This window comes from Mustela lutreola, chromosome 7 (assembly GCF_030435805.1).
Source record: "Mustela lutreola isolate mMusLut2 chromosome 7, mMusLut2.pri, whole genome shotgun sequence".
Taxonomy (NCBI): Eukaryota; Metazoa; Chordata; class Mammalia; order Carnivora; family Mustelidae; genus Mustela; species Mustela lutreola.
In genome coordinates this window covers 148,426,604-148,440,219 of record NC_081296.1, presented here as the reverse complement: position 1 = coordinate 148,440,219, position 13,616 = coordinate 148,426,604, and the positions used below count along the sequence as shown (strand labels likewise).

The window sequence follows — 13,616 nt, the reverse complement described above, 5'->3', positions numbered from 1 at the left end:
GCGCCTCCCCCGCCCGGTGCGCCTCCCCCGCCCGGTGCGCCTCCCCCGCCCGCGCGCCTCCCCCGCCCGCGCACCTCCCCCGCCCGCCACGTCCCCCCCCCAACCCCGCCCGCCCCGGACACGCCCAGCCAATGAAGCGCGGCGACGGCGCGCAGGGCCCGGGGTGTTGTCCGCTCCTCGCCCGCCCATTGGCCGCGCTCTGCACCCCGCGGGGCCCGGCCGGCAGGCGCGAGGGGCGGGGCGCGCGGCCCGAGGTGAGGGACCACTGGCTGCGGGCGGGACAGCCGCGAGGGCAAGCGAGCCGGTCAGCAAGGGTCGTGCGCTGACCGAGGACCGCGCAGTGAGCCGCCGCCGCCGCCGCCGCCGCCCCCCGACCCCGGCCGGCCCCGGGCTCCGCGCCAGGAGGCGGCGGCCAGGCCGAGCCCCAATCCCCCGTACCCGGGGGATCCCCGACGGTGACCCGCCCGGCGAGGGGCCAAAGGAGAAGGACGAGGAGGAAGGGCGGCCTCACCGGGGACCCGGCAATGGCGCTCGACTTCCTTGCTGGATGCGCTGGGGGTAAGGAGGCGGCCGGCTCCGGCGCGGGGTGGGAGGCCGGCTCACCTGCGGGCCCGGGGCCCCGGCGGCCCACCCGCGGGTCGGGGTTTCGTCGCCTGCAGAATGGGGGTGACAGTGCTCTCGTGTCACGGGGCTCTCGCGGGCGTGAACTGACAACAGGCCCAGAGGGCGTCCAGCACGCAGTCCGCGGGGGCACGCGTCGTTCAAACCCTTCGAGGCACGTCCAGACGAGAGGTCCGGGGCGCCGGGGCAGCACGGTGGCTTGCAAGGCGGGGACTCCCAGCAGGATGCCCCACCGCCCCATGCGCGCTTCTAGCCCGAGGCCTCCTGCGCATCTGTCTCACCGGCTCCTGCATCCCCAGCCCGCGCCCACCCGCACCAGGGTCCCCTCCCAGGGCCGGAGAAGTTTGGGGTTGGCTGCACCCTCTTCCCCCGCCGATGCCTGGGCGGGGCTGGGGCCGCAGGACGACCCTCTAGAGGGCTGGCCTTGGAGGGTCCTGAGGGGCGCCGTTCCGACCCCAGGCGCCGAGTCACGCTTTGGCACGCCGCGCCTTCCGACGCCGCTCGGTGAGCTGCTGGGGGGCGACTCCACCCAGGTGGCGGCGTGGGCCTGACACGCGGCGTGGGCTAGCCCCTGTGCTCACGCGTGCGTGTCACCAGGGTGGGGCCTCTTCACGCGCGCCGGGCTCCTAGGGACCTCCCCAAGCCTGTGTCCCCGAGAGAGTGGCAACCACTGTGCAGTCCTGGCTCTGCTGTGGGCCACCCGGGACACCAGGACGGCTGCTTCCCTGTTGTGCCTTGGGGTTTCTCTGCTTTTACTGGGAGAGCTAATTCACTCGATTGATGTTAATTGCGAGCCAGGTTTCAGTGCAGGTACTCCGCACCGAGGTGGCAGAGTTGCGGGGGACACCCCTGGCGGGGTCCTGCGCTGATGGGCTTCTCTCCTCCAGCACCTATCTGCTGGGGTTTGGCGCTGGGCTCCCTGGAGGCAAAGGAGGGACTAGCAATTGCCTCTGCATTCTGAGTTCCTGCTCTGGGCAGGAGGAGACTGGCAGAGAAGAGAGCTGCCAGGGAAGTGATCTGTGTGAAGACATTTTAAGAACTTCCTAGACTGTTACTCAATCAGGCTTCAGGAAACCCCTGGACTGGAGCCTGCTGAAGGGGGAAAACCCCAGAGCTTTTCATAAATGGGTGCATTTCTCCCAAGCCTAGGCCAGGAAACTGGAGGGGGCGGGCAGCCTCTGCAGATGCAGCTCTCAGCACCCCTATCCCCCCCACTGTGACCCCACTTTGCCTTTCCTGTTAGCCTCCTGTGGCTGCCCCTGCCCCTGCCGGCTCCTGCTGGGCCCCAGGCCCTCCTCTACCCCTCCCCCACCAAGTGACGGCTCAGTGAGGGTGGGCTGTCCCATGGCTTCCCAACTTCTTCAGGAGTGTGAATTCTTTTTTTTTTTTTTAAAGATTTTATTTATTTATTTGAGAGAGAGTGAGAAAGGGGAGAAGGTCAGCGGGAGAAGCAGATGCCCCGTGGAGCTGATGTGGGACTTGATCCCCGGACTCCAGGTTCATCACCTGCGCCAAAGGCAGTTGCTTAACCAACTGAGCCACCCAGGCACCCAGGAGTGTGAATTCTTTCCCCAGAGGGGCAGGATTCCTTCTGATTTCTCCCAGGTGTCCCGGGAGCCCCCTGCACGCTGCAGGGTTTGGGGTAGCACTACTCATCGGAAGGCCAGGCCTGCACCGGGACCCAGACACACGTATTCGGTCACTCAAGGCTCTTACTCTTAAAGGGCTCCTCCTGGAATGCCTTCTGTCCATCCTTACCAGGCCCACCTAGGAAATCTCGTCCCAGCTCCAAGGTTGGGGCTAGATTAGAGTCCAGTACCACACCCAGCTGCAGGCGGCAGCCCCCGCCCCCACGGCCTTCCAGAGATCCCGCCAGGGGCTGCGGGTAAGCCCCACTTCCCTACTGTGCTTGTGGAAACCTGAGTCCCCCAGGATGGAAGTGGCTGCCACGGTCTTTGTGAGGGTCATTGGCCCCCCTCTCCCCCTGGGATCATCTGCTTTTTTCTTTCTTTCTTTTCTTTTTTTAAAAATATTTTATTTATTTGATAGAGAGATAGCACAAGGAGGCAGAGCAAGAAGAAGCAGGCTCTCCACTGAGCAGGGAGCCCGATGTGGGGCTCCATGTGAGGCTCGATCTCAGAATCCTGAGATCATGACCTGAGCCAAGGGCAGAGGCTTAACCCACTGAGCCACCCAGGTGCCCCTCCTCTCCTGCTTTTATTTGACCTAGGAGAACTCCTGGGTCAAATAATCCTGGTCTTGAGAAGGGGAGGGACTAGTGGGACAGTGACCTGATTGTGTCCCCGGCCTGCCTTCTGGGTCCCTGGCATGGCTAACCTGCGCAGAGGGGCTGTCTGGGAACCATGCGCGGGTAGCGCTCCCACCTCGGACCCCTGGGCTCTCAAGGCCCCTACCCAGTTCCTTCCCCTTGGGATCCTCCAGGCCTGCAGGCCAGGGCAGAGTGATGAGGGTGCTTCCCTTTGGTGGCCTGGGGTCCCTCTAGATTCAGATTCCTGGGCGGGAGAACAGTAGATCACCTCGGATTGGCTGAGTGTTGGGTCGCTTAAGCTTCACCTGGGGGAGGTGGGGCAAGCACCTTGATTGACAGCATCTGGGTGCTCACGTGGTGGGACGGTCTGAAGGCCTGCCCGCACTCCCCACGGGGGGGGGGGGGGGGGGGGTCGTCGGTCCCAGGTCTTCAGCCCACTCACCTGCCCTGTGCTCTTGAGTGGAGTTCTCCGTGCCCCAGCTGTGGATAGGAGGTTGCGGGGTGAGCAGCTCCATGGTGGGGCGGGGAACCCTGCCTGGGGAGGGTGGTCCTCTCTCCCACCCTAGAGGGGCCATGATGGGTGCCTCCAAGAATCCAGCTTATGTAAGGCAGTGGGGCACTGGCTTTGGAGGCAGAAGAAAGGGTCCCCTTGTGCTGCCCCAGTGACCTGTTGGGGAGCTGCTCTGGCACAGCTTCCTGGCTCTCAAGGTACTTGTGAGGTTAAAAGGACAAAGCTTTGTGGGACTGGAGGCTGGGATGGAGGCAGGCCCCAAGGCCCTCTCGGTTCCTGTGAATGGGGATGTCCTAGGTGAGGCCAAAAGCCCCTCCCCTGAGGGTCGTGAACTGAGCCTCTGGGGAAAGTAGGAATGCAAGTTGCTGCCATTGGGGAGGCCTTGCTGGGGCCTTCCAACCACCTGGTGGGGTGAGGGGTCACCCCTCCCATCCCAGAAGCTGATGAAGGCTGGTCTAGAATCTGAGCGGGTCTGGGGCCAGAGGCAGGAGAGTCCATTCACGGGAAAGGGACCTCCAGCATTTCATGTGTATGGTTCTTGGGGACCCCACAACTAGGCCTGGGTGACCAGGGCATGAAGGACCAGAGGGGCCAACAGCTGGAGAGAGAATCAAAACCAAACAGCACACCCCAGCCAAGTGTGAGGTTTCCAAAGCCCCAGAAAGTAAATTCTAGAACTAGGCTGTTCAAATTTAGAAAATTCACAACACGACAGGAAAAAGAAGGTGGCTTGCAAAAGATAGAAACTGTGTGTCTCAAAAGACCAGAGACGCAGGTATAGAAGTCTCAAGGGACAAGATGCCTTGGGGATGCCTTTTCGTCTTGCTGTGAATGTTAGGGGTTCCAGAAGGAGAAGAATGAATACGTAAGAGTGGAAATTTTCTGTGATAAGAAAAAGGCCTGAGTCTTCAGAGTGAAAGTGCTGGTGTGGTACCAGGCAGGGTTACTTTAAGAAAAAAAAAAAATTAGAAGAAGAAGGCACACCCTTGGCATCTCAATGACGTTCCTGAAATCTACAGATAGAATCTCAGAGGCTTCCTGGTGGAAGGCATATGTTACTGACAAGGAGAAGAAATGCACCGGCAGAGGCAGCACCAGGAGCCAGAAGATTCTGGGATGTTGGCCTTGGGCTGAGAGCGTCACCAGAGCACAGGACCGTGGCTCCCCAACAGTGTTAACAAAATAAATTTTGCAGAGAAGCAGGAATTCGGAGGCTATTCATTGCTGTATTTGTTACCTCCAAGAAAAATAACCCAGAAAGGCAGCAAGCGAATGGCACTTGATCAGACTAGAGACCCGCAGGAGGGGGTAGAGGTGAGGACAGGGAACAGCTCTGGGTCTGGGGGTCTCTGGGTGTGGGAGAGGCGGGGGTAGAAGGGAAAGCTACTGGGGTGGGGAGATGTGGGGGGGCAGAGAGAGCCTTGGGGACATGACGGTTCTTATCCTGTGTCTACATAATAATTCTAAGTGTTAGAAATCAGAAGTAACCTTGAGCTGAACGGGAACGTTAACAAGCAGGAGGACGAATGGCAGTTCGCCTGAGCAAAGATGTGGGAAAGGTTCATTCACGTAAAGTAGGATGAGTCAGGTCAGATGTCCCATCCTGGCAAAATCAGAGACAGCTTCAGACGGGAGCAGAGACCACAGCCGAGCGGTAGCTTGTTTCCAGGAGTATGGAAAACAAAGTCGTAGGACCAGGTTGGAAACGAGCCGTTGTGAAGCTATACCAGGCACACATAACCAAAAAGAACGCAGGATCGGCAAAGTTAGTATCCAACACAGTGGATCCTTCAAGGCCCAGAGCATTGAACGGGATGGAGAGGACCCCCTACAGTGATCACAGGTTGGAAAGCGGCTGCATAGTAATCCCGTCTAACCTCGGGGCGCCCACCACCATGATACCCAGCCCGGACAGGGGGCAGGAGAGATGAGTGGTTGAGGAGGAGGGCCCCGGGCCCAGAAGTTCCAGTTCTCACCCCACCAACTTATTAGCTGTGCAACACAGACATAGTCTCTCAGCCTCCTGTTCTGCATCTGTAAAATGGGCTAATAGTCCTTTCTTTACATGCAAAATGAAGTGACCCCAGGTAGAAAGGTTACCGTTTGTCACTCAACAAATAGCACCTGTCTTCATTATAAATGCCCCAGCAGTAAAAAGGGAACCTTAAGACATTCCCACAGGGAGTTCTAGGGAGGAAGGTGTGGGAGTTGGTGCACGGGGCAGGCCACCTCACTGAGCCTCGTGACTGGGGAAGCAAGGTGCCTGCCTCCCAGGGACAGTTGCCTGAGAACAGCACTCAGGACTCTGAAAGGCCCAGGAGCCAACTTGGAGAGTGCACCTTTGTCCTTCCAGGTGGGGCTGGGTTTGGAGCCTGGCTTGGACTGATGCATATCACCTGATCACAAAGTCTGGCGCGGACTCCCTGGGCAGCAGGTGACTCGCCTGCAGGGAAGGGAGTGGTCAGCCAGTGTCTGTAATACCTCGATGCCTCTTCCCCGGCCCTGGGTCAGCCCTGCAGGGTGAGGGGGTGGATTGTGAGCCACGGAGCCCCAGTTCCCTGTGAGCTTGGCCAGCTGCTGAGTGGCAGACTGAAATCAAATCTGCGTGATTCTCTGGCCCCAAGTCCAAAACCCCTGGGTCCCCCGCCATGCTGGGAGGTGTTTGCACAGGGAGGGGGGTGGGAGGGAGCCCAGTGGTGGCGGGGGAGACAGCTGTGGTCAGTCAAGTGCAGGGAGCAGCAGGGGAGGGAGAGACACCAGCTGTGAGTTGGACAGATCCTGGGTTGTCCTCAGGGATGTCACCGTCTTACCCCACTGCTCACGCAGACCTGAGGACAAAGGTGCTCAGAGGCGCCTGCGTACAGTAGGCCCCTGTAAACGTTCTGTGTTCCCACCAGGCGGCTCCCATGCGGTCCTCCAAGCCGGAAGCCCCCCACCACTGCAGATCTCTGAGGCATCTGGGTGACGGTCCTCCTTTTTCCCTCCAGGTGTGGCAGGTGTGCTCGTGGGACACCCATTTGACACGGTCAAGGTGAGTGTCTTGTCCTGGTTTTACTCTCAGGTCTTTGTGGAGGCGCAGACGTTACACAGAGGCCTGAAGGGCTGGGGCGTCTGGAGGCCCCTTTCCAGTGACCAGGGAACCCCCGCGAGGTCTTCCCGTAGGTTCTGGAATAAAGGTAGACTTAGGTTCTGTGACACCCAGGTGGACGGCAGCGTGTCCGCTTTCCTTCTGGGTCTGGCCTTACACCTCCCAGCTCAGAGCTGAACTTGGAGGTCCACGGTGAGCCCTGAGCCTGAGAGGCTGGAAGACAGGCTTCCCCTTGCCCAGAGCGGGGGCTCCTCCCTGCAGAAGCCCTCCAGACATCTTGAAAGAAAGAGCATTTCAGAGAGAAAATACAGAAGGACCGAAGAACCGGAACTTGTCAGTATTTCCCGTGAACATGATCATCTCTGAATGGTGATCCCCACGGGCGCGAAACTGAGCCATCGGTTCCCAGGGGCTGGTGTGCACGCGCGTGGAGTTCACGGCTCCAGCGTGTGGCCCAGGGCAGGCACTCCTCCCACGGCTCCTCCTCCATAAACTGTCCAGATCCGGGTTCTCAGAGGCCCGCAGTGGAAACAGAGGAGGTCTGTGTTGTCCAGCTGCAAATTCCCAAATAGAATGTTCTCTCTGTGGTTGGGGTTTCAGGTCCTGAAACGAGCCACGGCTGGAGTTTTCCTTACCGGCTACCCCCGGGGAATCAGGGCGAGCTGTAAGCAGCAGGGCAGCAGGCCAGCCCCCGTGACGCACTGTAAACACTGAACTTGGCAGTGCCTACGGGGACAGCGAAGGCAAGGATGTCAGCCCGAGCGGAGTTTGAGGTCACTTCCTGTCCCCTCTTTCCAGTGGAAGTCAGGTGGTCCTTGGGCAAGGAAAGGACTCGGGACCTCAGGGCTGGGGTTGCCTTCAGCGCGGGCATGAGGGCCTGGCTTGATGTTTTGGCTCTGACCTGCACATGTTCTGCCTGAGGCCTTATGCGGGCCCAGGCCCCCTGCTAGCCCATCTGCCCTGTGACCTTGGGCCAGCTGCTTCACCTCAGGGCCCAGGCTTCTCATCTGCCAAGTGAGGCGCTGGGCAAGATCACAGAGGCCCTTGTGATGCCGGGTGCTCCACGGTCAGGCTGGGCTTACGCGGAATGCTGGTTCTGCAGAGCACAAATCTATCCCATCATCCGCAGTTCCGGGAGAAGGCCGAAGGACCAGGCTTTCTTGCCACACGGCAGCCCATGTCCCCCCAGAGCCTGCCGAGAACCTGTCTGCACAGCTGCCTGGGCACTACGGGCCTGAAGCCTGCCCCCAGGCCAAAGCAGCCCAGCCTGGCACTGGCCCCCACTCCGCTGTGTTTATAGCTCGTGGTCACATGTCGTAAATGCCTCTGTGTCCGGCCAAACAGGGGCTCTGGATTCACTTCGTTAACCCCGCATTACAGGGGCCATGCCTCTCTGAGCCGCGACTCGGCTCTCAACCAGCCCCGCTCCCACTCCCCCTCCTCAGTGCCCGCAGGCTGGGGAGGGCTCTGTCCTGGAGTCCCTGGCCACTCTGAGCTCCTGGGCCATGGCCATACCCCCAGCACTGACAGGGGGGGGGTGGAGCCTCTCCACGCCACAGGGCTCCTGTCCCTTGGACACCCCTGCCCCCCCATTACCTCGCCCACGGAGGGTGGTCTTTGAAGAAATCCACTGGTGACTTCTTTTGGCCACTGCAGTCCACCAGCATGACATCTGGGGAAACCTGTCTATATAAACCAGGGTTTTTACAAATAGGAAAAAAACCTGCCCCCAGGAATCCCCTCTGTCACCCAGCTCGTGACCCCTCTCACGGGGCTGATCAGGGAACGTGCTCCTTTGGTTTAACTTAATGCTATGTCACCAATGGCCTTTTGTTTTTTCAGATTTTATTTATTTACTTATTTGACAAAGAGAGGACAAGCAGGGGGAGCAGGCGAGGGAGCAGGCTCCCCGCTGAGCAGAGAGCTGGATGCAGGGCTCGATCCCAGGATGTTGGGCTCCCAACCTGAGCCAAAGGCAGAAGCTTAACAGACTGAGCCACGCAGGCGCCCTCCGCAATGGCCTTAATTTTTACTGGCTCTTTCCCAGGTAGAAGAGCACCTTTTCTCATACTGACAAGTCGTGTTTCCCATTCTGTACACTTCCTCCAGGATCCCCCTCCACCACTGTGCCTGCCATGGGCATGTGATATTTTTTTGAAATGAATTTCATCATCAGGCCTGTACACAGTTCTTTGGTTGGCTTTCTAGTACAAAAGTAACATACGTTGTGAAGAAATTTTTAACCCTTACAGAAACAAAACTAAAAAGGAAAAAAATAAAAACAGTCCTTCATAGATCCTCTTCCCCAATCCTTAGTGATTTTTTTCTAGATTATTTATTTACTTATTTGACAAGAGAGCACAGGTGGGGGGAGGGGTAAACAGAGGGAGAGGGAGAAGCAGACCCCCCGCTGAGCAGGGAGCCCAGTGCAGGGCTCCATCTGAGGACGCTGGGATCAAGACCGGAGCCAAAGGCAGAGGCTCGACCCAGTGAGCCACCCAGGCGCCCCTCATTAGTGATTTCTGCTGAAAAACAGAAATGTACACAGGCCCATATATATTCCCTGTGCTTGGCGAAAGTGGGATTTACTTCAATAACTCTACTGTTGTTTTAACCGAAATCGGACACCTATAGAAAAGTGCGCGCACACCAAGTGTATGAGTCTATGAATCATCTCATCGCGAAGCACATGTCTGGGGAGAGAACAGGGTCCCCAGGAGGCTCCCCTGCCTCCCCTCCCCCCCTCCCCCTTCTGCCTGGGACAGGACATTAAGCAGGGTCACTGAGTGTAAAACTACTCTCACTGGGGAGTGGCCATCCCAGGGCAGGGGAGGGGCTGGGCCCTGGGGGCTCTGCACCTGGATGTGATGTTGACATTTTATGTTCCTAGGGGCTCTCTGCACGGGGAGCAAAAGTGTGACTTTGCTGTAGACAAGCATAAGCCTCGCCCTGGAGAGCTAGTCAGTATAGACCAGGGGAACCCGACCCTTCTCTGTCCCTGCTGATCCCAGACCCCGGGCCTGAACCACACCCCGCCACACCTCTCCTCCTCTTGACTGGCAGGGGACAGGGAGGGCGTGAGGTGAGCTTGGGTCCCGCACGGGTCCTGGGATGGGCACCCAGGTGGGGCTGGTGAAGAAAAATCCGCTCCTGCCGGATCAGAGGGTCTTCATGTTGGGGGTCTCAGCCGGTGGAGAGCTGGGAGCTGCGGAGACCACGTGCCACGGTCCGCGTGTCCCGCAGTCGTGGTTTCTGCTCCCACGGCCCGTTTAGTGGCTGCATGAGCAGGAGAAATGTCCCACCAGAAACCCCAGAACATGGGAGGGAAGTGAAAAACCTCACATGGCGAAAACAACCCCAGCAGAGCTCAAGGAGGTGACAGGTTATGAAGTCTTAAGGTGTTAATATGTTATGGACACGTTGCTCAAGTCCTTTTGTTTTTCTCCACTGAACATGCACCCCTCCCCCACCAGGTCCTGGCCGAGCAGGCAGCCAGGGTGGGACTGGGCGCTGGGGTGACCCGCTGCAGGGTGTGCTTGCTTGTCAGCTGCTTCGCAGAGCAGTGGCTGTCAGCTGCAGAGGTCCTCGTGTGCCCAGATGGTGTTTTTTTGTGCTTCAAAGGCATTTTTCTGTAAGTGCATCTGGCAGGGGAAGGCTCCTGCCCGCCAGCTCCCCTCCTCTGACCCCGACCGACACAGCGAGCCCACTCCCATTACTGGAAAGGACAGGCAACCCCGGCTGAGGTGCAAACCTCTCTGAGCCTCAGTGTTCCCATCTTTGAAGTAGGAGGGCGGGTAATTCCACCCACCTCGGCTGGTGATTCCCGGGTTAGGCCCTCCGGTGCTGCCAGCCGCGAAGGGGTGATTGTGCTGTGGCCCTGTCTGTGGTCGTGATTTCCGAGTCAGCCCCTGGGAACAGGACTTAACCCAGCTCATCCCCCCGTCCACGTGACCTGAATTCTGAGGCCCATTGTGAGGCCGGGCTGTCTATCGCAGAGATAAGCTGTCAACAAAGAGTGCTTTCACAGTAGGAGGTTCTGGACTACAGGGCTCCAAGGGCAGCTGGGCATGAACCCCCAGGTCCCGAAGGTGGTGACATGGTCACAGAGGAGGTAATGAGCTGCTCTCCTGTCGCTGCTTTAACTCAGGACCACTGTCCTCACACTGTCTACCAGCAGAAAGCAGAAGTCCCTCGCAGTCCAACACTTACTGCTTTTATTTTTTTTTTTTTTTTTTTTTTTTTTTTTAAAGATTTTATTTATTTATTTGACAGAGAGAAATCACAAGTAGGCAGAGAGGCAGGCAGAGAGAGAGAGGAGGAAGCAGGCTCCCCGCTGAGCAGAGAGCCTGATGCGGGACTCGATCCCAGGACCCTGAGATCATGACCCGAGCCGAAGGCAGCGGCTTAACCCACTGAGCCACCCAGGCGCCCCCACTTACTGCTTTTAACATCCACTGTGGCACTGTCGGACCCCAAGGGAAGTTGGGTGATGGGAATTAGGTGGGGAACAACCCCCCCCACCCCCGGCCATTGGCCACGGTTTGCCACCAGGACAGTGGGGAGGTCTGGGAAAATGCTTCGTGTCCCAGTGTCCACACAGCGTGCAGATAGAATGCAGCAAGAGGCTTAGCCTCTGCCTGTCTGAGATCTCAGGGACCCTCTACCGCTCTGCAGCTGGCTGTCTCTGTGGCCGTTTGCGCACTGATACCCTCCCTGAGGAGGCACAGGCACCCGGCCCTAGCCCCACCCTGGACTTCCAAAACCCACAGAAAGCTCCTTGGCTCCCTGCCTCCAGCATGCAGCCTTGGGCCTCCCCGAGGGAGCCTCCTTGGGCTGTCCTGAGTGCTGGGGCAAGGGGTCGGGAGCTCTGGCTTGGCCTGCCGCCTTTCACGGGGTCCTGTCCCTGCAGGTGCGGCTTCAGGTCCAGAACCCGGAGAAGCCTCAGTACCGCGGGACCCTGCACTGCTTCCAGTCAATCATCAAGCAGGAGAGTGTGAGTGGCCTGGGCCCAGGGGGTGGGCGGTGGGGAAGCACCTTTCTATGCTTTCGGCCCAGAGGGCAGAGCTGAAAAGAGAAGGGGGAGGGGTTGGGCACGATGGGGACTTGGGAAAGGGGAAGGTGCGCGCGCCCAGGCCTCTGCTGTTGAGGACATGGCTTCTGGGAGAATTCGGTCCTCCGGAACGCGCGGGGGTGGGCTGGGGTCGCGCGCGCGGGAGGGTCGCGGGGGTGGGGGAAGCGAGCCGGGCAGCCAGAGCAGGAGCAGGAGCGCGCCTGACGCGCGCCTGTGCCCCCCGCTTCCCCCCCGCAGGTGCTGGGCCTGTACAAGGGCCTGGGCTCGCCCCTCATGGGCCTCACCTTCATCAACGCGCTGGTGTTCGGCGTGCAGGGCAACACCCTGCGGGCGCTGGGCCAGGACACGCCGCTGCACCAGTTCCTGGCGGGCGCGGCGGCGGGCGCCATCCAGTGCGTCATCTGCTGCCCCATGGAGCTGGCCAAGACGCGGCTGCAGCTGCAGGACGCGGGCCCCGCGCGCCCCTACCGCGGCTCGCTGCACTGCCTGGCGCACATCTACCGGCGCGAGGGCCTGCGCGGCGTGAACCGGGGCATGGGCTCCACGCTGCTGCGCGAGACCCCCAGCTTCGGCGTCTACTTCCTGGCGTACGACGTGCTGACGCGCGCGCTCGGCTGCGAGCCCGGCGACGCGCTGCTCGTGCCCAAGCTGCTGCTGGCGGGCGGCACGGCGGGCATCCTGTCCTGGCTGTCCACCTACCCCGTGGACGTGGTCAAGTCGCGGCTGCAGGCCGACGGGCTGCGCGGCGCCCCGCGCTACGGCGGCTTCGTGGACTGCGTGCGCCAGAGCTACCGCGCCGAGGGCTGGCGCGTGTTCACGCGCGGCCTGGCCTCCACGCTGCTGCGCGCCTTCCCCGTCAACGCCGCCACCTTCGCCACCGTCACCGTGGTGCTCACGTACGCGCGCGGCCCCGAGGCCCGGCCGGACGGCGACGCCGCGCCCGCCGCCCCGTCGGGGCCCGGCCTGGCCCAGCCCTCCAGCCTGTGAGGCGGGTGCCCGGGTCGCCAGCGGGCCTGGGCGGGGGTGGGATTGGGGTGGGGGAGGCGGGGGCGCCCTTGGCCGCGCCCTTGACGTCTGCGGCGGCCTCCGCCCGGAGACACGGAGCCTCCTGCCCGCACTGTACGGTCACCGAGCTCCGAGAGGACGGCGTGTCAGCGCGGAGCCTGGCGCTGTCACTTGGGGTCTCTCGGGGTCGCCACCGACGCTCCAGCCCTTGCCTGGGATCCGGGCCACTGCCACCGCGGGGTCTTCGATGGCCGCACCGATGGGCCATCCCGCGGCTAACCTCACATCGCCCCCCTGACAGAGCTCTGGGGGCACTCCTCGCCCACCTGTCCGGTCTCTGTATTAGGGATGGAGAGGCAGCTCCGGGTACCTCCTGGTGTCCCAGAACCCAGCACTCTGCTGATGCACTCCAGCTTCTCCACGTGACACAGGGGGAAGTGCCCCTGCTCGTGACCCCATAGTAACCTAGGGGCTGGGCTGGGGGACCAGGCAGGGGCCAGTGGGAGGGAAGCTCCAGGGTGAAGTCCAGCTGCGGGAGGGGAAGGCTGGTCGCCCTGCCGTCCTCAGGCTGCCCTTCTGTAAAATGGGGACTTGGGTCAGCCACTGTGTGGGGCTCTGGCTGCTGGCCGGGGTTCCGTAAGCTGTGCAGAAGAGTCTTCAAGGACATGGGCACAGGGGGACCCCCCACTCCCCAGCAAATGGTGTCTCTCCCAGGGATTCTCCTCATGTTTGGTGTTCCCATGAGGCCACGAGGGAAGGGCCTGCTAGTGGACACGGTACAGCGTGGCCGTGTATTTGCACAGGGAGGAAGATGCTTTTGCACAAGTTGGAGGTGACTGTGGCCTCCTTTGCCCTGAGCGGGGCTCAGCCTGTTGGGCAGTGAGATACGGTCTCCCAGGAGGCTGACTGGGGTCAAGGAAGACAAGACTCCTACCCTGTTCACGTGGTGTCGTTGTGTAGAACCCGCTGAAGGAATAAAATATTCTTTGTTTTCTTAAGAGTGAAGCCTTGTTTGTGTCCATTCCCCACCGCCTTCCTGGAGTCAGAGGGG

The 13,616-nt window shown here is 60.4% G+C and overlaps 1 protein-coding gene across 2 annotated transcripts; it reads left to right on the top strand.

Annotated features, from left to right (window-relative positions):
• The first annotated feature begins 211 nt into the window (after nt 1–211).
• SLC25A29 (solute carrier family 25 member 29) lies at nt 212–13,563 on the top strand. Of its 2 annotated transcripts, none has more exons than XM_059183104.1 (4): nt 212–558; nt 6,389–6,432; nt 11,399–11,482; nt 11,798–13,563. In XM_059183104.1, exons 1-4 carry the CDS (start codon nt 525–527, stop codon nt 12,545–12,547), a joined length of 912 nt encoding a protein of 303 aa, XP_059039087.1. In that variant the 5' UTR covers nt 212–524; the 3' UTR covers nt 12,548–13,563. The 2 variants fall into 2 exon arrangements, with proteins under 2 accessions (XP_059039087.1, XP_059039088.1); XM_059183105.1 differs by having other exon boundaries at nt 6,299–6,432.
• Nucleotides 13,564–13,616: the final 53 nt, after the last annotated feature.